Source organism: Teleopsis dalmanni, chromosome X, assembly GCF_002237135.1.
Source record: "Teleopsis dalmanni isolate 2A chromosome X, ASM223713v2, whole genome shotgun sequence".
NCBI classification, from domain to species: domain Eukaryota; kingdom Metazoa; phylum Arthropoda; class Insecta; order Diptera; family Diopsidae; genus Teleopsis; species Teleopsis dalmanni.
Window position 1 is genome coordinate 52,895,484 of NC_051848.1, and position 27,360 is coordinate 52,922,843.

General features: G+C 30.0%; 1 protein-coding gene across 1 annotated transcript; it reads left to right on the plus strand.

The window, feature by feature from the left end:
• Nucleotides 1–467: 467 nt before the first annotated feature.
• LOC119687726 (dual oxidase) lies at nucleotides 468–27,360 on the plus strand. Its single transcript, XM_038102150.1, has 12 exons — nucleotides 468–808; nucleotides 19,260–19,340; nucleotides 20,083–20,432; nucleotides 20,490–20,694; nucleotides 20,752–21,155; nucleotides 21,221–21,498; nucleotides 21,563–23,211; nucleotides 23,313–23,436; nucleotides 24,596–24,846; nucleotides 25,647–26,479; nucleotides 26,539–26,667; nucleotides 26,738–27,360. Exons 1-12 carry the CDS (start codon nucleotides 673–675, stop codon nucleotides 26,864–26,866), a joined length of 4,569 nt encoding a protein of 1,522 aa, XP_037958078.1. The 5' UTR covers nucleotides 468–672; the 3' UTR covers nucleotides 26,867–27,360.

Here is a 27,360-nt window from a genome sequence, read left to right on the forward strand (position 1 = left end):
TGTTGATTGTGATGATGATGACCTTCTTCAAATGTTAATTAAATGCGCAAACGTTTTCACATTTGCAAAAATATTTCGTGAATTTCGTCACGGTTCGCATGATAAACAATTGTAAGAAAAAAAAAATTTAAAAAAAAGAATTTGTTAATTTATAAAAAACTTTATAAAATAATATTTATAAGACACCATAAAAACATATATACTGTATATGCATATAATAAAATAATAAAATAGTGAGAAGTGTTTATATAACTTAATATTAATTTGCATTTTGGCGTCGAAATATTATTTGCGAGTTATCGCCTTATGTGTAAATGCGAGTAATAATAGCGACGTCTCCACTAAAAATAAAAGTGTCTGCTGAACGAAATTATTTAAAAAACATAAAATTGAAATATTAAAAATAAATAAAATATATTAATTACATTAACATAAAATTTGTCTTCCTTTCTGCCATTTTAGATGACCATTATACCATATATAAAATAAAATGTGTGAAAAGCTTCAATAACTGAGGTGATGTGATGTGATAATCTCTAGGCTTTCCTTATTGTAACCACAATAAAATATATCTTATGTGTATACCGCCAAGTGATAGTATTTTTAAGATCTTCAAAATTATTATAATAAATATATTGGATAGAAAATTAAATAAATTACGTATATAGTGGAATGAGTGTTACAAGTTTACCCCGTCGCAGGGGCATACACTATCACAATATATTCACAAACAGTATTGAGTTCGGTTATAAATATTGGTACGCACTTGCTGTGTTAATATTACTTTTTTTGGATGTTAGTAGTTATGGTAAGTTTGAAATCTTACAAATGTATAATTTATATATATAACATATATCATTTTTTTATATACATAATGTATAATATAATTATTTAACATAGTTAAACATTAAAAATATATCACCATACATTTTAGTTTTTATCGTACAGCATTATTTTACTATAATTTTTTTTAACTTTTATTGATAAATATTTCATAAAACGCAATCGCTTAACCATAAATTATATCAGATATTCCTCTATACTGCATTCTGTTTTCTTCAAATAGGAGTTAATCGGTTAGTTGGTAAAGTGAGCCCACTAGCACCAATACTAAACAAATTTAGCCATCTATAAACCTATTTTAAAATAGTAAACTAATTAACGGACCAAAATCGATAATATTATATCACTTGTAACCGGATATTGTCTTACAAACAATAACGCCTAACTGACAGTATTTGCAAGCTTAGTGAAAAGAACAAAGAAAAATGATCAAATCTCATCTATTATACAGATGCCAAGCCTTAGCAAGAAGTACAATTACAATTCTTGAAAAACTCTACTTCGAGAACCCGGGAAAATAGTAAGAGACTGATATTGGGAGAATCACAAAATTGTTAAAGGAAATAAATTGTTTAGAGTAATAAAGGTAGCTCTTGACTTTACAATATAGATGTCGTAAAATCCTTATGGAATTCCAAATTCTTAGAAGGCGTATATATTGTAGATAGAAGCCTAGGTAAATGGAAATGACCATTAAATGGTCTATGTCTTATTTAATGCTTTAAGATACAAGATTAATATTTCTGTTATGTGCAAATGTGATAATCTCTTAAGGTACCCAATTTTTAAACATGTAATATATAGTATAAAAATTTTTGTTAATTTGATGGCAGAAATCAATCTTCCACATTACTGTATTCAACAAATATAGATTAAAATAATTGAAGACAGAACATTGTGTTGCTACCTTTCCAACCTGATAGTGAATGTCAAGGGTGAAGGTTAGAGACATATTTTTTAATTTTGATCAAAACATATTACCAATTCACATTTACCAATGGCACTACGCTTAATATTTTCAATTAAATGAGCTTTAAAATATTCTATAATTCCTTGAGATTTGATAGTTAACATAAAATTAAAGTAGTTATGAGCAATGCTTATATGTACCACCCGAACTTCTTCTTTCCAAAAATTGTGAAGCATATAAAATTACATAGGATTTTCTAGCTAATTTAGGAGATTTGATCTTTTTTCACGTAACTGTTTCATCCTCTGTTCATATCTGTGATGCAAAGTACTTATATTAGTTTTATTCAATGTTTCTTTAACCAATAATTGTGTTTTTCAAATAAATGAAGCTTTCTTCATACTTCTTGTTATATTTTAGCAACAAGTTTTGGGAAATGTATTATGACTCCTCCGAATTCACTTGGGCTGAAAACGATTGATCCAATATCTTTTATTATCTCTAATATAGATTCTCTAAAAAGTAAAGATATAAAAGACTTTCTTTATCTTCCCAACAACTGAAAACAATGTTAAATCTTTTACCATGATATCCTTACCGACAGTGGCCCGGTGACATAATCACCATAAAACTGATATATACTGGGGCATCTCAATTTGATCGCTATATAATAACTTCTATAAGTCTAAACTTTATGAAGTAAACAATAACTTTATAAAGTTTTTTTTTTTTGTAATGTTATAGGTTTTATTTTTATAATAAAAATCTGCGCAAAAACATCACTATGTATTTTCTGAGTCCATGATAGTTCCAATTTCATAAAAGATAAAGCTACTTAATGAAAAAAGAAATATGAACTATCTTATTAATTGTAAGATATACAATTCGGGTGTGGTTAATCTAAGAATCACATAAACTGTGGTGATTCTGAGAAGTGTTTTTAATAATAATAATAGTATAATAATATGATTAAACAAATTTTAATTTTAGGAAAATGGCATAAAAGTCAAAATAGCTTTGACTCATTTTCTTAATCATTAAATGATTCATACACAAAATATAATGAAATAATATAAATTCATATATGTGGCCTGATCTATTAATTGATGGTTTGCATCTATAAAAGGTCATTTTCGTCATTATTAATAAGTCCACATAGATTAATAGAGTAATCGAATTACTTTTCCAAGATTTAAATACGTATTTCTCTATAAATAAAAATAAGAGTTTTAAATGCGAAAAGCTAAAATAAAAATAAAAAGTCTTTAAAGACAGTCAACAAAATATATATATTTTGTTAATTTGACTTTTAAATTACTTGTATAAAACTGAAATCCTGTACAGGATTAACCTGCTATAAAACGGGAATGATAATGCACTCCATCGTATAGATAGTAATATCCAAAAAAAGGGGTATTGGTAACTGATATTCATATATATCATCCATGGTATTTGTTTCTATGAAACTGTCATTAATACAATATTTTTATTTGTGAAGTCCTTATCCTTATTCCATCATGTCATCAACCAGATAGAAAAAAATAAATTTAGTTTCACTAAAAATTCAAAATTTTTTTGTTTTTAGGACCACAGAGTACATTTTGTAGAAAACACTTTTTAAATCAATACAAAATAATACGCATAAATTTTAATTTTGACGTATTAATTTTAAGACCACCTTTCAAATTTAAGAGACGTTCGTTAGTGAGGTAAGCATACTTTGAATTTCACTATGATTGGAATAAAGCAACACAACATCATCGGCGTAAGCCAAGTGATTTAGCTTTACATATAATTTAAACTGTATACCTTATCCGTTAAGTTCAGCTTCGTTCTACCATTAACGTCTATGATTGTAATATTAATGATGTTGACGATTTTGAGTACCTGGAAAGTAAGTTAGATGTTAGATGTATCTAATCACCTTCAAAAAGCGAAGTATGTCCCTATGCCTCATTAACTAGCATTTGGAGAGCCGCCAACATCGCCCAGGCAACCAAAAGGGAAAATTTTCAAGGACTGTGTAAAGACTGTCTTATTGTATGGATATGAAAAATGGCATATAACTAAGAACACCATTAACAAAATGAAATGATTTTTAAATCGATACCATAAGAAAAGTTACGTGCAGCATAGCTCCTTCAGTCTTAAAATGGAATCCGATCAAGAAGAAAAGTACGTCCAAAGACAACATGCAGGCGAACAGTATTTACAGAAACATCCATTCTTTAAGTCTTATATAAGTTACTGTAACTGCAAAATCCATGATTCTCATTCGAACTGATGGTTAACAAACAGAATATATTTCTTATCTGAAAAATCTAGTATCACTTGAAGCATATAACTCATACGTATATAAATTAAAAACCATCGATAATAGTCATATATGCCCCTTTGAGTTCTTCATGATTCAGATCAAATTCGGATTAGTACTTCTCTTTAAATTTAAATTTTCTTGGAAAACAACAACAATTTTACGTTTGACATGTTCATGACTCTCTACATAACATGGACCCAGCACTTTAAATTGACTTTTGGGCTTATTACTAAGATATATTAATTTTAATGCTTTTTAAAAACACTTTATTGCTACATAATGTTATTTTTGTAGCATATACCATAATTTCTATGTATATAGAGAAAGTGATTACCTCTGTATGGTTGTGTTTGATATAATATTAATATAATTCTTCGAAGAGAATCTTCATTCTGTATACCGTATTCTTGTATTGGTTAATTCATTGGGTGTAAATTAATTGTATTTAGGTATATTAATTCTGATTATAGCAGTTCATATATTTTAAGAATACTTTTGTTTTGTTTTGGATAGTCTTACAATAATCTACTTTTAATAGCTTCAAAATTTGATAATTATTACTGAACTAGTTAACTAGTTATGGTCAGTTTTTGACATTCCAATGAAAAGTTGAATATAAATTATTGTACAGCGAAAACTTTCCACATTAGAACTTCTCTTGAAAGAACACTCTATGAAAGAAAATTTTTTTAAAATGAAATCTTTGGTAAAATGAAATCTCTGACGAAAAGATGGTATATGCTCGCTCAAAGAGTTTTGAATATAGTTGGGCACTAAGATTCTTTACTGTACAGATTGTATGTCTGTCAGTCTTAAAACTGTCTCCACATTAGGGCCTAGAAATCAAATACTTTAATTTTATTGGTGTTTTATTTAAAAAAAAATTATTCTGCATAAAAATTAATATAAAAACATGTGATGTCATCAGGTACGTAAATATGGTATATAAGCTCTAAAAGACTTTATAAAAATGTTATTAGTTTTCTAGTTCAGTGTTAAAAGTGTTACTTTAGTTATAACAAAATCATTATTGATTTAATAGTTTTCCATTATTCAATACGAATAATCTATCTCATCTCAGCTGAAAACTTTTAAATAAAACTCGTTTGTCAGCCTATTGTCTAGAAAAAAACCAAATTTATCTAAAGCATACATTTATTTTAATTAACAAAAAAATGCCAACATTTTGTTAACTATATATCAAATGCGCCATAAAAAGGCACAAAATCCAATTAAATTTTATTTCTTCTAAGCATTTTTATCAATCTTGACTTGTGCATTTTTGAATGAACTTTTTATTCATGCCTAGATCGGACAGCTAAGCCAATCTGGCATGTAAAAATCTTAATTATTTTAAATAAGCCAAATTCAATAGAATTTTGCTTGGAATTTCGGATTTTTCGGATTCTTATTGGGAATTACTCAATTAGATAAAGATTTTAAAAATGGCATTAATTAACGGAAACCTTGTGATAACTTTTGGCAGTTTCTTTTTCCTAATTAATCAATAATACTTAAAAAAATATTTATAGCGTTTAAAGAGTATTTAGTGAAAGGCACTAACTAGGTATTACATTAAAATGTAATATTTAGTGATAATAGCCGTAATTTTTTCTTTCAGAGTAGCAAAAAAATACTCGCAACTTACGAAAGAAAACATGTGAAGCAATAACAATGCTCTTAAAATCTTCAGAGTTAGGTTTTACTCGTAAAAAATTTCAAGTGTTAAGTTTCAATGCAGCCAAATTCAAATATCAATCTAATATGAATGTTCACTGGAATTGTGTTGAAAATTCCAGTCATCCGTTAAAATCATTTGAGCAGAAATAATAACAAATTACAAAATATTAAAACAATACGATAAAGAAACCTTACCATTGGCCTTCTAATATTCATTTTTTTTCTTTTATTTAAATTAATTAATTTTTAGTGTCTACAATTTTTATATTTCATATTTTAAACAACACAACAAAAAACATATGTCAAAAACAAGCATTTAAAATATTTTAAAAGTGATACCAAATTGTTTCAACTAGACTTAATGCTGTTTTTTTCCAACTCTGAAAGAAAAAATTACAGCTAATATTAAAGCACATTTTAAAAGTATATTAATAAATAACTAAAAACAAAGAATAAAAAGTTCAGCTAAGGCAAATTTTGAAACATGCAAACACCCAGACTTGTCCTCCAAACGCTTGAAATGGTAGACATACTATTAAGAGAGCATTCCATTTCGACTTTAAGGATATTACATTTAGATTTCAAAGATATTTAATTTTTACTGACAACATTTTTTTAAGCATTATTATTATTATTATTCCCTTTTTACTATACAAGATAACAAACTTAGTGCGAAGAACAGCCAGATAATTAGACCAGCGTATAGCAAAGCTGCCGACTCTACTATCCAGAAGCTGCAAGTTGCTCAAAGTCAGGCTCTCCGAAGACTCTTCAAAGTGTCATGCAACATCCGCACGAATGACATGTTAAAAGATCTTAGAATAGATCCGGTCAAAAAATATATAAGGGACAGAGCTCTAAAGCTATATGCGAAAACCGACAGAATGTCCTACTTAGCACTATCTAATCTCAGAGTAAATACTAACCGCACGGTGCGATACGCAGATCTTAGATCAATCATTGAATAATCACGAAGATTATGAGAAATACACAAATTAGTTAGTGAGATGGGTGGGATTCTGCAGAAAATGTTGATTACAAAAATTTATTTTAAATTAAGTGAATTCTTGGGTTAACTATACATCAATTTCGGATACTATCAATTATCTATTATTATTGTTTTTAAAACATCTATTGTTTTAATTTAAACTGTAAATGTTAGTAAATGATTTGCTGAAGTACAGTCAATCTTCGATTTATTGAGATTTTGAGTTTAAAAATTTTTTTGTAATTATATTTAATCTGCTCTCTAAACCCTATTACACTCTATTTAGTTTGAGTTTGAGTTTGAGACCACTGATGATGGGCCTTTTTGCAAAGAAAAGATTCGATTTATTGAGATTTCGACATAAAGAATTTTTATGTAATTATATGTAATCTGCTCTATAAACCCTGTTGCACTCTATTTAATTCGAATTATAGAAAATTGGAGTTATAGAAGTTTGAGTTATGAAAATTTTACTGTATTTCCAAAAAGACCACTGATGATGGGCCTTTTTGCAAAGAAAGGATTCGATTTATTGAGATTTTGAGTTTAAAAATTTTTTTGTAATTATATTTAATCTGCTCTCTAAACCCTGTTGCACTCTATTTAGTTCGAGTTATAGAAAATTCGAGTTATAGAAGTTTGAGTTATGGAAATTTTACTGTATTTCCAAAAATACCACTGATGATGGGTATTTTTGCAAAGAAAAGATGCGATTTACTGAGATTTTGAGTTTAAAAATTATATTTAATATATATAATTATATTTAATCTGCTCTCTAAACCCTGTTGCACTCTATTTAGTTCGAGTTATAGAAAATTCGAGTTATAGAAATTCGAGTTATGGAAATTTTACTGTATTAAGACCACTGGTGATGGGATGATGGGCAATACTCGTAGCAGCTGTATAGTTAGCCAAAAATTCAAATAAATAATTACTTTAATTCTTCATTATGTACATGTAAATAAGAATCCAGTAATTTAACTGTATTTGCACATGAATGATATCTAAAATAACTTAAATATGTGCTTATGGCACCTGACTAAACTGTGACTATTGATCAATAAATATATTGGAGCTATTCAGATATGAATTTATTATTATAATTTATGCAGTATTTTTTTTTTATGGATTTATCGGCGACGAGTTTAACGTCCATTGACATTTGACTCTTCTCTCATTCGTTTACACCAGCTGACAAGATTGAAAGCCTTACAGACAAAAAAAAAGTTCGAGTGAACTATAAATTGGCTAAGCTGACTTAGCTGAGCGTCAAACGGAACGGGGTATGAAATGCCAGCTGCAAACAACAGCTGTAAACAACAACACAAAATCAACTGAAATCTAAGTTAAGACTTAGAGTTAGACGAATCTACGAGATGAAAACGTTTCGATGCTGAACCGTGATAACTGCGTGACAATGGGAGTTGAGGTATTATCAACGTCAGCAGCTACTGGCTGCAATCGAACGCCACGCAGGCAGGCAGTATTTATGAAGACGTTGACTCTGGGCTATAGCATTGCACGGCATTGCATAGAATGTGAATAAATACTTAGTTGCGCCTGACTTGCAAGTATGAGGAAGCATTAGCCAATGGTTGTATGTTATGCAGTAAATGTACCATTATTGACGCAAATAATTAGCAGTCAATATTGATTATTAATATAAATTAAGAAAAAACCAAACAAAAAAAACAAAAGAAATAATATACAATATAACCGCGACCAGAACAAAATTTAATGGCGTAAACAAACAAAAGTGCAAGTCAATATCATGCTGTGCACAATAAAGGTGCTCATAATTATGATAGCCCAGAGATAATACCCCGGTGTTTTGGAGCAAATATAATTTATTATGATTGTTTTTTAAATATTTTAAACAATTAACGGAATTATGCGGATATAATATTAATTAAATTCCGCTATTGTGTCGTCATATGATAGCGTTTCGTATCGCTCAGAATGATTCATTAAAAATTTTCAAAACAACCGGATTTTCTGTTAATTAACGATTTCAATTTTAAAAAATTTGTACATAAAATTTTATTATCATTTTATGATTTCAAAATTCATTTGAAATAACTATTGAATACAGTTTTTCCTTTTATACACAATGCAATTTGTACGAAGGCAATTATTTAGACAAATAGTTAACTTCACATTTCAGAAAATAAATAGCATTTGGATAGCATCTATAAGCATATCTAATTTAATAAAATTGTCTAACTAAATATAAAATTTCAACCAAAAAACACAAGATATTATATTACATGAGCTCATTAAAAATAGGTGGGCGTGCATAATTAAAAACTTTATATTGCAGGGTGACCCAATTAAACTACAACTAAAATAAACATAAAATAAATTTAAGTAAAAATTGTGCTAAAATTCGACAAAAGTAATGTATAATAATTGAATGCATTTATATTTAGTACAACAAACACACTTATTGTTTAAATTATTATTATAATTAATATCACATTTTCTATAAATTACATCACAATTCAAGAACTTAGTCTATTCACATATGCCTTCAAGACACCCATATTAAGCGCTAATGCTCTAAGCTCGCTTAATGATTTGTTAGTTTCCCTGTATATCGATCTTCTCCATGCGCTTTTTGGTCATTCACGATTCCTTCTGCCTTGTGGGTTCCATTCTAATGCTGAATGTGCAATTTCAATAAACGGCTGGGACACAGGGTATGTCCCAGCCAGCCATATTTCCGCTTCATTATCTGCTATTTAATCAGCTGCTGATTTGTAATTTCCCATAGCCGTTTATTACTTATGGTTCGCGGCCACCAAATGTTTAGGATTTGGCGAAGGCATCTGTTAACGTATGTCTGCAGTTTCGCATCAAGTAAATATGCTGATCACCTATTACGGCAAATTAAAAAAAGGATACTAAGTAAAAGCAATACAAATCAAGTCAAGCTTGACTGGATAGAAGTTCAACCCTTGGCACTTGCTAAAATATTATGTTATTTTAATTAATATTTGGCATTTTTCTGATTAAAATAATTACTTCATAATGTTTGGCTTTAAATAAATTTGAAAACATTTAAACTATTTAAAATTATTGGATATATTGATATGGCTACTTTTACTGGAAGATTAAGGTATATACTAGTGCTGTTCACATTATTCGAAGTTTGTTTGCATTTTGCGCTCTCCCTTCACCTTTTGCTTACGAAGTCTTCGAAGTCTTCGAAGTTTTTCACTACACTTAAACTTCGAAGACTTCGAGAACAAAAATTCACAAAAACTTCGAAGTTTTTTCCAACTTCGAAGACTTCGTTTACTATTCGAATATTCGAAGTATTTGAATACTTCGTAAATTCGAATATGAACAGCACTAGTATATACTAGATATAGATTCCAGATTCACAGCGGTTCATAACATTACAAATGGTGTGAATTGACTTTCTGATCACATTCAAATACCTAAAGTTTTGTAAGAATTCTGGGTTGTATAAAAAAAATTAAAGTACACGAATTGCTTAATTGGAAAAATTTTTGTACGACGATTTATTACGACTATCGACGTGGACTATTAAGACAAGAGTACATCGATCAACTTACTTCCACATTTAGCAATGAACCTTCATCCTTTATCACTGTGAAACACTGCCATTGGTATAAAGATTTTAATTGTGACCGCAGTTCGCTCTCTGACGAAATTCGTGAAGGTCATCTGAAATCAGTTGTTGTGCCAGAAAACAATGATGCTGTACAAAAGCTGTGACGAATAGTGCAAGATCGTCGTGCGACATACTGCGAGGGAACCCTAAGCATTAGTTTCACCAGCATATATAAAATACGAGTATTGCACGATTATTTAGCTGTGAGAAGGGCTTGTTCTCATTGGATTCTCCACCATTTAACAAAATAACAAAAAGATGCTCGTGTCGATTAGTGCAGAAATGCTCAAGAAGTACAATGGCGGTGCTTCAAAAGACATATATGAGTATAAGATTGTAGCAGGTGACGAATCATGGATATGTGCGTATAAACCGGAACGAAAACAGTAATCGATTGTAAACTGTATGGGTAATTCAAAATGAACCAAATCCAACGAAAGTTGTTCGCGCACAAAGCACTTCTAAACAAATGATCGCTTGATTTTTCGGGAAGATTGTTCATGTGGCAATTATACCAACTATACTATTACAGAAACGTAAAACGGTTAGTTCCGAATGGTATACAACCATTTGTTTACCGAAAGTCTTTAGTGAAATACGGAATACAAACAAGTGCCATCGGATCATTTTTCATCAAAACAATGCCAGTGCTCATATATCTCGTCTAACAAACGAATATTTGAACATTCAAAAAATGACACATCGATTAGATGGGTTATCCGCTGTACAGTCATCCACCAGATTTGACAACCAATGACTTCTTCTTGTTCCCGAACGTTAAGAAAATTGCGTGGAAAACGATTTTTGTCGGCGGAAGAAACAAAAACCGTTGTTGCATTTAAAAACCATGTTTTGAAGGTGTCTGAAGAAGATTGGAAAAAAATGCTCTGACATATGGTTTGAACGATATAAAAGTGTAGTAATCATAATTGAGGATATTTCTAAAAGCAATGTACAAAATTGTTATGAGTACAATTTTTATTTATTTTATTCAAACCTAGACTAACTAACAATAAATAGGTACTATTTTCATTATAAAACTATAACTTCCACTATCAATCGTCATCATTTTGTGTCAACTTATATTTAAAGTTTACTTTCAATGATGGATGGGAAAGGTTTTCTATAAAATAAAGTACTTCAACTGTTTTTATTTATATATTTTATATTTTATAAATATTTCCCGCTCGTACTCAATTGTAACTCAAAATAAAGCGAAGAATTTTAATAGTTATGTATGAGCAAAGTTCAAAGTAGCTGTCATTCTATGAGAAGAATTTTAAATAGACACTTTAGTATTGCTTCTCTACGGTCGATGACGGGCTTATTTGTAAAAGACGAAAATAGACCGACCATACAAATGTACACATGCCAGTACACGTGTAAAAACGCAAGTACACTTAAGACTCAACATAAAACTTGTGTAAAAGTTTAATATCAACGAGCAAACATTAACAAAAACGATAATCTAGCAGTCAAGCTGAAACGTATAAAAATGAAATGAAAAAAACAAATTTTTAATGAAAGCCCATGTCAGACACGATGACGATAGTTTGGGGAATCCGTAGTTCCATAAATGCATGCCCACAACCCGTTTGGACATTCCACAAACGAGCGATTGTATGAAGAGTAAACTCTGAAGCAGCGAATGAAGCGAATTGAAATGAGCGAAATGATCGTGCTGTGCTCGCTTCATTGAGCTAAGGTGCGCAAGTGGCGTCATCTGTTAAACGCCACTGTAAAAACCACCTACAAAAATTGCGAACATCTATTGACTTACACTGCAGCCATACATTATAACCCATTGCACCACTTCTGTCTCTGTTTCTACCTCTAGTTCCGTTTATTCAACAACATTCTGATCATAATTCGAGCAAAATTGATCATCATCTTCTTCGTGATTATGAGCAGCAGCGGCATATGTTCCGTCACTGCGAAATATTTGGAATGCCTCGTTACGTTCGCTAGATACGTTTGTAGTTACGATACCGGATCTAAGATTTAATTCTGATTTTATTTCTGAATTCTCAACTTGCCGATTCGTTACGTTTCAATTCGGTTCGCTTTTGTTCTAACACTATTATGTATGTCTGCGAATGATTCTATCGTCAATTGTGCTCGCTCCAAATGGTACGAAAACTTACAACTAAGAATGCTTTGATCTGAGCTGCTGTTGTGATTGTGACTGTTGCTGAGGCTGAAGCTGAGACTGAGACTGTTACTGATGCTATTGTTGCTGATAATTTTTAACGTTAAAAGTCGTGGCGATTTTTTAGTAAGCAATAGCCAATACCGCCAATACCTCCAGCTATTCTAAACAATTATTGAAATGTTAGTACAAAAAATATCTGACAACGCTTTCATTAAGAAGAAGCACTTGTCGCTTGTTTTGGTATTTCAAATTTAAATGTATTTTTAGTAATTTTTTTTGTCAATAAATTTTTCAAAATTGTATTTTACGATCATTAATTTTAAAATATGAGTACATACCAATGCAAAAAAAAAAAACTTCTCAGCAATAATAATTGATCGAAATGTATAATCTTCCAATTTAATATAGTAATATTTTTGTATGAAAATTAAACTAGTAATATATAATATAGTATAAATTAGCTAGTAATACATAATAAAACTATATCGGATAAAATATAAAAAACTATTTATATATTATATTGACCTATGATATGCTTTACGACATACTAACATCAAAGCTCATTAAGATACGATTTAAGATGGAACCATAAAAATATATATATCCATTATTTAAATGCTAATATCGTAAACTTTACAAATAAAAAACTATGTTTATATAGAGTTTGTATATATTTTTATTTATATAGTCTATTTTTCTAGTTACCAATGATCGAAGGTTTTTGACTTCTTCATCAAGGCGGATTGATTAAACGACTTCCTGATGAAAAAGTCAGCAATGCAAAAAAAACACTTCTCAGCAATAATAACTGATCGAAATATATAGTTTTTCAATTTAATATATTAATGTTTTTATGGAAAATCAACATAACGTATAAATAATAGTATAAATTAGCGATACGTAATATCAGATAATGTACAAAAAACTATTTCCTTTTATATTGAACTATGATATGCTTTACGACATACTAACATCAAAGCTCATTAAGATACGATTTAAGATGGAACCATAAAAATATATATATCCATTATTTAAATGCTAATATCGTAAACTTTACAAATAAAAAACTATGTTTATATAGAGTTTGTATATATTTTTATTTATATAGTCTATTTTTCTAGTTACCAATGATCGAAGGTTTTTGACTTCTTCATCAAGGCGGATTGATTAAACGACTTCCTGATGAAAAAGTCAGCAATGCAAAAAAAACACTTCTCAGCAATAATAACTGATCGAAATATATAGTTTTTCAATTTAATATATTAATGTTTTTATGGAAAATCAACATAACGTATAAATAATAGTATAAATTAGCGATACGTAATATCAGATAATGTACAAAAAACTATTTCCTTTTATATTGAACTATGATATGTTTTAAGACATACTAACATCAAAATGCATTAAGATACGATATAAGATGGAACAATAAAAATATATTTATCCATTATGCTATTATCGTAAAATATGTTTATATAGTTTTTATATTTATTTATTTTTTTATAGTCCTTTTCAAGTGTCCAATGTATTTTTATCAGGGCAGGATGACTTAACAACTTCCTGGTGAAGAAGTCAATAAATAAATAATAAAAATAAGTAAACTGTTAACAAATATAGTGAAAAATATATCTTGTTTTGTACTATATAGCCTACTCGATCTTTCTACTATTAAAATTAGAGATTTAGAAAATTAGAAAACTGGAACAAGTATTGAAGAGTATGAAATGTTATATGAAACTTCAAAAATATTTTGATGTTCTAGCATTGGACCTTAGCATAGCTAGCTGCTCATAAATGTTCCAGATACAAAATATGACCCATATGATATTGAGCGTTTGCTGTTATACATATTTGTATAGAAAACTTAAAACATTGAGCAGATAGAGCTCGAAAATCGTCGATCGGCGGATGAATTTTTGATCACTTCGAATATTATTAATTAAATCGAATATCTATCACATTTATTAAGTTTTGTTTTGCCTAAAACGCTTATAGGTACAACGATAAAATTGTACTATCGCAGAGCACTCATAAGTATAATTATAGAAAGAGCTAATGCAAACAGTCTGGGTAACAGATTCCACACAATGCTCATATAATAACACGGTACATGATAGTACAGTGCAACCAATTTACAAAAGAAAAGAATGTATTAGTATCTTTTACCTATTTTTCAAATAATATATTCTCGATATATTGTACATAGAATGAACTGGTATAGTATATTCTTGATTTTATTAACCATATTTTTAACAAAAAATTTTGAAAAAATATTTTATCTATTCTATTTTACATCCAAAAATTGGGCTCATTTTATGATGTACTGGAATAACAAAAAAAAAAAAACAATTCGTGGTCATGTCAACATTTTTATAAAAATATCTCATACTCACAGTGGGAAGCATTCAGAGCGCCTAGTCACAAGCAAATCTCGCTTTTATTCCACTGTTATAATGATATTTTATACTGTGATATTTTAAAAGATTCAAATCTTCACCAATCTTTACTACTAGTACATATAACAGTTCGGTTCCAATATTCACTTAGTAGAGTTACAAATAATATTCAACTTTTCTAAAACTTCGATTATTGTAAACTACAACAACAAAAACTATTTTTATATTATCTTAATCATTTTAATTTTTGGCTGATCATACAGCTGTTTCTAGTATTTCCAAATATATGGTTTTGGAGTTACTTCTTGTATTTAATTATTCGTAAATAATTGATTGAAACTGCAATTACCAGGGATCGAAAATTTTTGAACAAATTAAATATCTTCAATCAGATCAAATAATTTTCGAGCAACTTGAATATCATCGAAGAGATTGAATATTTCCAGCAATTCGAACATCATCGAATATATTATATATTTCTAGCAACTCGGACATCATCGAAGAGATTGAATATTTCGAGCATTTCGGATATTTTCAAACAGATCGAATATATTGAGCAACTCGAATATTTTCGAACAGATCGAATATTTTGAGCAACTCAAACATTTTCGAACAGATCAATTATCAATATTCGAATATATCGAGCAGCTTAAATAATTTCGAACAGAATGAATATATCGAGCAGCTCGAATATTTTCGAACAGATGGAATATTTTTTAGAACAGATCAAACATTTTCCAAAAGATCGAATATTTTGAACAGCTCGAAAGTTTTCGAACAGATCAAATATTTTGAACAGATTGAACTTTTTTGAACAGGTTCAATATTTTGAGCAGCTGGAACATTTTCGAATAGATCAAATATTTCAAACAGATTAATAATTTTTGAACAGATTCAATATTTCGAATAAATCGAATATTTTCGAATATCTTCGAACAGAACGAATAATTTCGAAAACATCTATAATTTTTGAACAGATCGAACATATTCAAACAGGTCGGATAATATTCGACCAGCTCAAACACTTTCGAACATATTACATGTTCGATATAAATGTTTAAATTCAAGTATTTTTCGAAATTCGTAATAATATTCACTGAGATTACATCAGCATTTCTTAACTGCTGTCGATAATTATATTAAAGACTTATAAACATCTATTTTTTACTAAAGCAGGTTTTCTTATTTGTGCTAGGTTGTTTCCTATATAATGGAATAGGATGAGAAATGTAAGGACGTTAAAAGTGGTGAACAACATTTGATTGTCTGTAAAGACAATAGGTTCGGAACATAGATTGCGCCGTTCTTGAAACTTGTATCTTGTCTTAGTTTTTAACATATGTTATATTGTATAAATAATGCAGATCGTTGTGTGTATAATATGAACTTCTCTTTAGCCTATATATAATATTCAATGAATATATTATGAAAAAATATATACCTATTGTAAGTGAGTGGTATGTGGGCTGGATTCTTTACTAACATCGACAATTAATCGCAAATTTATGCGTATAGTACGTCTCACTCGTACGTCTGAAATGTATGCATAAATGGTTGCTAAAACATACGTACGGTAAAAGGAATCTATGAAGTTTTCTATAAAAAAAAACTTAAGATAAGTGACCTTACAAAAAAAAAAAATTTTATTTTTTGAAGTAGCATTAAAATGATTTAATGAATAAGACTTGTCGCGCGCTTTGCTATTGAATAGTACAATTTAATGAAATTTTAATTAAGACCTTTTAAATCAACAACGCAAGTAGATTGAAATAAAATTAATTAATGTATTTTATGGCATAGAAACTATGTTTTTAAGGTTTTTCTTTGGAATTTGGAAATCATTAAAAAATTACTTTCAAAAATAGTGTGTTGAGTTCGATCTCGTTTCATAAAAAATGTATGTTACACAAGTGCATGATAAGTTTATAGTGGAAGAGAGTCAAATAATTATATAGTCGAGCCGCTGAAAGATGTACTAATTTGTCTTAATTACAGTAATGAGTGGGTCCATTAACGAAAAGCGGCATAATTAGAAGCTATGACGTCCAATAGGTTACGCCGAGCGACTGACAACATTTACGCATGATATTGCGTATATATTATAAAAAACTTTATTTACATTATGTAAATACTTGCCGTTTTAGAAGTAGTTCAATGCTGAAGTAGGTGTGGCAATAACGCTCTCTAAATGAGCTGAAGACATTATGCTGTAAATAAAGTTTAGATCTCATTTTTTTCATATTCATGTGTTATAATTTTACTTGATCAACTGTTGCAGCTATATAAGCTGTATTTATTCTGGTTACTAAACCCAGCCATTCGACGGACAGACGGTATGCACTTCAAACTAAGCAAGTACAATTAAACTTTCGATTTAATAACATTTTTTTTTAAATATTTGTTAATATTTTTAGTATAATCTTAAGATTTTACTTTTAAAAATGTTATTTTTAAAATTTTATTCTTATGCCATTACTTCACAATAAGATTGATTGGAGGAATGCGAAACTGAAGTAATTTATACTAAATGGTGCAAAAATTTCATTGCATACTTATGGCGCTTCTCTTTAATTATTGTAAAAAATATAAAAAATCAAAAAAGGAAACTAGCTTTTCTTCACACTTCCCGTATACTACACACCCTACACCCAAGGATTGCCACTAACTCCATTGACAATAATTAGCTTAATTCCATAATTAGTAATTAACCATAACCAGGGACCGTAACAGTTACACTTAAAAATATAAAAATCAACTAATAACTCTTATTATTTCAAAATAAAACTCAAAAAATAATAATAAAATTTACTTTTTGTATGAAATTACAAAAACAGTTGTAAATAAAATATAATAAAAAATTCAAAAATAAAAATTATTCCTGATTTTTATATTAAAAAAACAAAAATAATATTTATTTTTGTGTTTGAAATAAAAGCAGTGTGTAAGAGTTATTTGTGAATGGAAAAATAAAAGACACATGATAATAATTATTTCTGAAAAATATAATATAAAGCAAATATAATTATTATTTCTTAACTTTTATTTTAAAACGCTCATATATAGAAAGCTATTATATTATTAAGGATGAAAGTTGTTAGAATGATAACTATATACTTAAATATAAGTTTAGACAACTTTTTCTTAAAAATTTTTGAAGTAAATGTTATTTTCGGTCCCTGACCATAACTTCTCCGAATTACCAGATATTCACCAGATCATACCAGACCATTACCAGATCACATCCAAAACCCCAACGAAAATAAGTTTGATTATTCGCTGATGACTGAACTAAAGAACTTGAAAATGTTTGTGATTAATCGTGCGTTCGAAGTACTTATTTCATTCCAATTAGAATTTTTTTATTTTTGGCAGTGATGCTGGATCATCGTCTTCACAACAATCACAGAATCAGCCAAACTAAAAGAAATTCTGTGCGCTAGATATGCATTCTTTTACATAAATATACATAATCGTCTATTATTGCCTTTTAATGAGAATTTTTTGATTTTGGTAGTGATACTCGATCATCGTCTTCAAAGTCTTCGCAATAATCACAGAATCAGCCAACTAAAAGAAATCCTGTGCGATAGATAGGTGTACATATGCATAATCGTATTTTACCATTTAATAATTTTACGCTCCACTTTTACTTCATTTAAAATTGACTTTAATACTATATTTCTATGCTAGGAGTATCTTGTTTTCTGAGAATCTTTATTGCCTTAATACAAAGACCTATTTTTTCGTACATTCAAATGAAACTAAAAGTAAAGATACTTTCGAATGCCATAAGTGTTTACGTTCCTCATTGGAATGCAATAAGTACTTCGGCTGTACGGTTTTTATGAATTAAATAAACTCATTAAACTTCAACTCACGATGGGTAAATCTGCAATGAGTAGTCTCAGGCATGTAGGCGAAGACTCTGATTTAACCATTATGCTATATATTTCATCAGACAAATACTACATGTATTGTCAGTTATAAAAATTTAAATTTACGCTTAATGTACGTTCAAGCTGATAACTTGTTTCATTTAAGCTTTTTTTTTTGTTCATTGCGTTCCAATTTATTTATAAACATTTTTTATTCATTCTCGTATTTTTTTCCTAGCGTATTAAGAAGGTTTTCCAGCGATGGTTGGCCATCTGGTCGTTATTTATGTTAAAATTGCGTTGGAATTTCATACTTTTGTAGTTCAAGGATTTACATAATTTCATATAAATGCCATTTAATCGACTCATACCTAAAGCATTTAATAAATTTATTACGATTCAACATAAACTATTTTCATTAAACTACATTTTTATTTACGTTTTTTTTATAATTTCAGAAAAAATTTATAGTCCAATCGAAAAGCAGCGCTATGATGGCTGGTACAATAATCTTGCACATCCGGACTGGGGTTCCGTAGGTAAGTAATGCAAAGAGTTGGTATTTGCAAACCAAGTGAATTAAAAAATATAAACAGTAAATCAAATTAAATGATAACATATAACTTACTACCAGGCTGATATATTTTCTATTAGAGAAGCTATAACTTGTGTCTGAACATTAAAGGGATTTCTAATGTATAACTATATGTACAATGTTAGGCGATTGAAGTGTTATCAACTACACAGGGGTATATCCAACAAACTGATAACAAATTCACTTGTCGTGTTTATATTGGAACGAAATCAGAAATCAGCTGAAGAATAATTGAATTAATTAATTATTTTATTTTTAATTATTAAATTTAAATACTATTATGTTTGTAGAGGCATTATTTGTTAAATTATTTATATATTCTTTCTTATGTATTGAACCGAATCTGGGTACATAATACTGAGAAGGTCAAACTAATGTTACTCCATGAGTCGCACGGGCTCGCTTTTGTTTTTATTTTATATTTTATTTTATTTTATTTTATTTTATTTTATTTATTTTATTTTTTTTACTTTATTATTTTTTATTTATTTATTTTATTTTATTTTATTTTATTTTATTTTATTTTATTTTATTTTATTTTATTTTATTTTATTTTATTTTATTAGTATTTTTATTTTTCTTTTTATATTTATTATTTAATTTATTTTTTTTTTAATATTTTTTTTCCGACACATATTTTGCTGACAACTATTTAAATTCCATTTCATCTATTTTTTTTTTATTAGATAGTCATTTGGTGCGCAAAGCACCACCTTCATATTCAGATGGTGTATATGCAATGGCAGGTTCAAATCGTCCATCAACGAGACGGCTAAGCCGTCTTTTTATGGGAGGACGTGATGGTCTTGGTTCTAAACATAACCGGACTGCACTTTTAGCATTTTTTGGCCAAGTGGTGGCAAATGAAATTGTGATGGCATCTGAATCAGGTTGTCCCATAGAAATGCATCGCATTGAAATTGAAAAATGTGATGATATGTACGACAAGGAATGTCGTGGTGATAAATACATACCATTTCATCGAGCAGCATATGATCGTAAAACAGGACAAAGTCCAAATGCTCCCAGAGAACAGGTAAATACAAATTAATAATTTTCTCACAACTCTAAGCTGATATTTTGTTACTTTTAGATCAATCAAATGACTGCTTGGATTGATGGTAGTTTCATTTATAGTACCTCAGAGGCTTGGCTTAATGCCATGAGAACCTTTCATAATGGTACAATGTTAACAGAAAAGGGCGGAAAAATGCCTATTAGAAATACAATGCGTGTACCTTTATTTAATAATCCAGTGCCAAATGTTATGAAGATGTTAAGTCCAGAGCGTTTATTTTGTAAGTACCTTTATGGACCTTGTCCACTCTTATCTTAACGACTCTGACCTTTTATAGTATTAGGAGATCCACGTACAAATCAAAATCCTGCAATATTGTCATTTGCCATACTCTTTTTACGTTGGCACAACACAGTTGCTCAACGCATTAAGAACACCCACGCCGATTGGAGCGATGAAGATATTTTCCAACGTGCGCGGCACACTGTTAAAGCCACTTTACAAAATATTATTATGTATGAATATCTGCCTGCCTTTTTGGGTACCGAACTGCCACCGTACGACGGCTATAAGCAAGATGTGCATCCCGGTATTGGACACATTTTTCAAGCAGCTGCCTTCCGTTTTGGACACACAATGATTCCGCCTGGAATTTATCGCCGCGATTCCAAGTGTAATTATAAGAAAACGCCTATGGGTTATCCGGCTATACGTTTGTGCTCAACTTGGTGGGATTCGAGCGTGAGTCTAAATAGAAAAGCAAGGTATTTGCACAGGTTTAATGTAGCAACTTTGTATACAACTAGGAATTTTTTACTGATACCACAGTTGAAGAAGTTTTAATGGGATTAGCATCACAAATTTCGGAACGTGAAGATCCAGTATTATGTTCGGATGTGCGTGACAAACTGTTTGGACCAATGGAATTCACAAGACGTGATTTGGGTGCATTAAACATAATGCGTGGACGTGATAATGGTCTACCAGATTACAATACAGCACGGGAAGCATTTGGGTTACCAGTACGTAAGGATTGGATGGACATTAATCCAGAGTTATTTGAAAAAGAACCAGATTTACTAAGGTAGAGTATTATATATAGATAGAAACATTTAAAACATTAACCAGTTTATGCATTTTTATTCAAGAATGCTGATATCAGCCTACAACAATCAACTTGATAATGTCGATGTTTATGTTGGCGGCATGTTGGAGTCATACGGTCAACCAGGTGAATTATTTACGGCTGTGATTAAAGAACAATTCATACGCTTACGTGACGCTGATCGCTTTTGGTTTGAAAATGTGAGGAATGGTATTTTCACACCTAAAGAAATTGCAGAAATACGTAAGATAACATTATACGACATTATAGTTAATAGCACCGATATTAATGTGGAAGATATACAAGCTGATGTTTTTATGTGGCATGCGGGTGATCCATGTCCTCAACCTATGCAACTAAATGCCACTGAACTAGAACCTTGCAATTACCTGGAAGGTTATGATTATTTCTCTGGTTCAGAGCTGATGTTTATATATGTTTGTGTGTTTCTGGGATTTGTTCCCATATTATGTGCTGGCGCTGGCTACTGTGTGGTCAAGTTGCAAAATAGTAAACGGAGAAAACTAAAGATACGCCAAGAAGCATTGCGTTCACCACAACATAAAGGTTCAGTAGACAAGATGTTAGCACGTGAATGGCTTCATGCAAACCATAAACGTCTAGTTACAGTCAAGTTTGGACCAGAAGCAGCCATTTATACTGTGGATCGAAAAGGGGAAAAATTACGTACATTCAGCTTGAAAAGTATTGACGTAGTCACAGTTGAGGAATCTGCCACAAATCACATTAAAAAGAAACCTTACATTTTGATGCGTGTACCAAATGATCATGACTTGGTTTTGGAGCTAGAATCTTATGGTGCACGTCGTAAATTTGTGAAAAAATTAGAAGATTTCTTAGCATTGCATAAAAAGGAAATGACTTTGGTTGAGGTTAATCGTGATATTATGCTAGCACGTGCTGAGACACGTGAACGTAGACAAAAACGTTTAGAATACTTTTTCCGTGAAGCATACGCTTTAACTTTTGGACTACGTCCCGGCGAGCGTCGTCGTCGTTCCGATGCGTCAACAGATGGTGAAGTCATGACGGTCATGCGCACAAGTTTGTCTAAAGCTGAATTTGCTGCTGCCTTAGGCATGAAACCAAATGATATGTTTGTGCGTAAAATGTTCAACATAGTAGATAAAGATCAAGATGGACGTATTAGTTTTCAAGAATTCCTCGAAACCGTTGTTCTCTTTTCACGTGGCAAAACAGACGACAAGCTACGTATAATCTTCGATATGTGTGACAACGATCGGAATGGTGTTATCGATAAAGGCGAACTAAGCGAAATGATGCGTTCTTTGGTGGAAATTGCGCGAACCACTAGTTTAGGTGACGATCAAGTAACAGAACTGATTGATGGCATGTTTCAAGACGTTGGCTTGGAGCATAAAAATCATCTAACATATCAAGATTTTAAGCTTATGATGAAAGAATATAAGGGAGACTTTGTGGCTATTGGTCTAGATTGCAAAGGGGCCAAGCAAAACTTTTTAGATACATCCACAAATGTTGCACGTATGACTTCCTTTAATATTGAACCTATGCAAGACAAGCCGCGTCATTGGATACAAGAGAAATGGGATAGCTATATTACGTTTCTGGAAGAGAACCGACAGAATATATTTTATTTGTTTCTCTTTTATGTTGTTACCATCGTTTTATTTGTGGAGAGATTTATACGTAAGTATTATTCTTCTTATATAAATATTTAAATACAAATATATCAACAAAAAAATAAATTGTACATAAATTTTGATTAAGCAAATATTATTTTTTATCAGATTATTCCTTTATGGCAGAGCATACGGATTTGAGACACATAATGGGTGTGGGTATAGCCATAACGCGTGGTTCTGCCGCTTCACTCAGCTTCTGTTATTCATTGCTATTATTAACAATGTCGAGGTATTCACAAGTTTTCAAAGCTTTTATTGATTTCAGTACATTCAAAAAAAGAAATTGTGAAAATGCTTTTTTTTTTTTAAAAAAAATTAAACAAATAATTTTTTTAAATGAGGTTCTTTGATTACATGATTTAAATTTATATAGGGTTATTGAGCTCAAATTGGCAATCCACACATTTTCTCATACACATCTGGATTTCTGATAATAACGGGTTAAACTTCCAAAATTAAGCTTTTAAAGGGTTAATTAAAAAGTTTTTTTTATTAAGAAAACTAAATTTTGTGTTTTTTGTAAACTTTTTACAAAGAAATAGATTAACAGTTCAATATTAGACACGCTTCTCGAAACTTCACATATTTCCCTTCAAAAGGAATGATTTTTCAAATATTTTCTAAAAATGGTTTTTTTTCTACAGCATTATTTTAAGAAATATTAAAAAAACAACTCTTCTTTTTGAAGGGGAAGATAAATGAGGACGTCTAAGATTTAAGGTTTTTTTATTTATTTTTTGTGTAGAAACTTTGATGAAGACACAAAATTCGTATCATTCAAAATAAGATATTTTTTTTTTATTGTATGAAACCTAAATATTTAAAATTATATCCGTTGTTGTCAGAAACTCAGATGTTTAAGAAAAAAATTGGTTCCAGGTTCACCTCAACACCCTTAATTAAAATTCTTTTCAAAATCGAAAAAGAGAACTTACTGTCGCACAATCTAATGAATCAATATATGGTAAATTCTATGCTACAGATCTCTGAAAGACTAGCAATAATGTGCGAGATCGATAAGGTTGTATTATATATATTTGTAAATTAATAAAATATATATATACATGTATATTTTTGTAAATTAATAAAATATAAATATGCATTAATAAATATAGATATTAAATTTGGTTGCCCTTTACACAATAATATTGTATTTGCTTATATGTAAGATTATATTTTTTTTTAATTTAATTAATTTAATATCTTATAACGTTTGGTGTGAAAGTCCGAGGTTCCAAAGTAAATGTCCTACCAAATTTCCATAAAAAGCACTTTCATAATTTTTTTTCTTAATCTTTGTATAAATTGTTATTATACAATGTATTTTCTTCCATTAAATACTTAATATTATATATATTATTAATACATAATTTAAATAATTTTTATAGAAATTTAATCACTAAGCTAAAGGAGTTTCCAATTCAACAGTATATTCCGCTGGATTCTCATATACAATTTCACAAGATAGCCGCTTGTACAGCATTATTCTTTTCGGTGCTGCATACTGTAGGGCACATTGTTAATTTCTATCATGTATCCACGCAATCGCATGAGAATTTACGTTGTTTAACAAGAGAAGTACATTTTGCATCCGACTATAAGCCTGACATCACATTTTGGTTATTCCAAACAGTTACAGGTAAGTCTTGATATTTTATATATGGTACAATGAAAAAATATGTAAGTTATATATGTAAACTAGATTTATTAACTATATTTTTCCATGAATGACTTACTTACAAGATTAATCAAACATACAAAATAGCTAACGAACTTATAATAGATTGCAGAGCTATAAGATCAAATAAATTCTACATCTTCTTGAGTTTGTAGCTGATTGTGATATATAAAACATTGTTGTCACGTTAAAAATTACTTCAGTTATTTTGAAGGCCCATGTCGACCCACATATCATTAATTGAAGTTGCACAATTGCTATAAATATATCAAATCAAATTTTAGAGACAAACTTAGTATACTTAAACTTAAAGCGATTAGTCCAATATTTTGTAAATTTATATATTCAAAAAAGGGATACCACTGTACGTCTGTTCAACTGTGTATCACGTCTTCATTATCATTTATTATTACTCACTGCTAATGTAGCACAATGTCTCTCCATGTTTCCATCCGAAACATACCGTTCTAAATGCTTTCAGCTACCTCTAACTATGCTAGTGGCTATATAATTTAGCGCAAATATTTTTTCGAAAAGATCACGTCTTACGGCCATTCAAGATCATATATTTGACGCTGGTGAAGATAATAGCCTTGATTTTCGAAGATACAGCATTTGTCTTTATCCCAATGTCTCATTTATTTGTTATTATGTTATAAAACCAGATTATCTTCTTAAATCGATTTGTTAATTTGATTATTATTCATACAACTACTTAAATTCCAATGGAATTAATTTGTTTCTACCTTATCATTTTACAGGCACAACTGGGGTCTTACTCTTCATTATAATGTGCATAATATTCGTCTTTGCTCATCCAACGATACGTAAAAAAGCTTATAAATTCTTTTGGAACATGCATTCGCTATATATTGGCTTGTATTTACTAAGTTTAATACATGGTCTCGCACGTTTGACTGGCCCACCAAGATTTTGGATGTTCTTTTTAGGACCAGGCATAATATATACATTGGATAAAATTGTCTCATTACGCACCAAATATATGGCATTGGATGTTATGGAAACTGATTTACTGCCATCAGATGTTATTAAAATAAAATTCTATCGTCCACCTAATCTTAAATATTTATCTGGACAATGGGTACGTTTGTCCTGCACTGCCTTCAGACCACATGAAATGCATAGTTTTACGTTAACCTCTGCACCACATGAAAACTTTTTAAGCTGCCACATTAAAGCGCAAGGCCCATGGACCTGGAAATTACGCAACTACTTCGATCCATGCAATTATAATCCCGAGGATCAACCGAAAATTCGAATTGAAGGTCCTTTCGGTGGTGGTAATCAGGATTGGTACAAATTCGAAGTAGCTGTTATGGTGGGCGGTGGCATAGGTGTCACGCCATACGCATCGATTCTCAATGATTTAGTTTTTGGTACCAGCACAAATCGTTATTCCGGTGTTGCTTGTAAAAAAGTTTATTTTCTATGGATATGCCCTTCACATAAACATTTTGAATGGTTTATCGATGTGTTGCGAGATGTGGAGAAGAAAGATGTTACAAATGTTCTCGAAATACACATATTCATAACGCAATTCTTTCACAAATTTGATTTAAGAACTACAATGCTGGTAAGTGTAACTAGTAATGATATATAAACTTCTTAATCACTTTATTAACTTTTTTTTAGTATATTTGCGAAAATCACTTTCAACGTCTATCGAAAACATCTATTTTTACTGGTCTAAAGGCTGTTAATCACTTTGGTCGGCCCGATATGTCGAGCTTTTTGAAATTCGTACAAAAGAAACATTCATATGTAATTATTGTCTAAAACATCCATATAATCAAAACATTACAATATTTCCATTTATTTTTAACTCTTTTAGGTCTCTAAAATAGGCGTTTTCTCATGTGGACCACGCCCTCTAACCAAAAGTGTTATGTCGGCATGCGATGAAGTGAACAAAACAAGAAAACTACCTTATTTCATACATCATTTCGAAAACTTCGGTTAAAACGTTATTGGACGTAACAGCATATAACAACGAAACAATACGAGTACAGGATTACTTCTAAGGACTTTAGTCCAAAGCATTTAAGCGACATGTAAAACCGAAAACGCATACAACAATTGACACTTTGCGCTGCCAACTTAGCTAAAGTTTTTCATTGGAAATTGAAATTGTTTACTTGTTCTCCCTTTCCGGAACTGTCATACTCTCTCTACAACGAAACATCTACATTTTTTTATTATTTTCTTATTTTTTGCGTTCTAATTTTATGTTTTCTTTTATATAACTACCATGCAACAATGCAAACATGTAACCAATATCACCGCCAACATTACAAACATGCAACTATCACTACCACTAAAAGAACTGCAGCTAATGCAATTTATTTATTGAAATTCTTTTTGTTATGAATGTTAGTTATGGATCTATGATGATCGTGTATCTGATATAATTTATTAAAAAAAAAATTAAATATATATTTGTATAATTCAATTAAA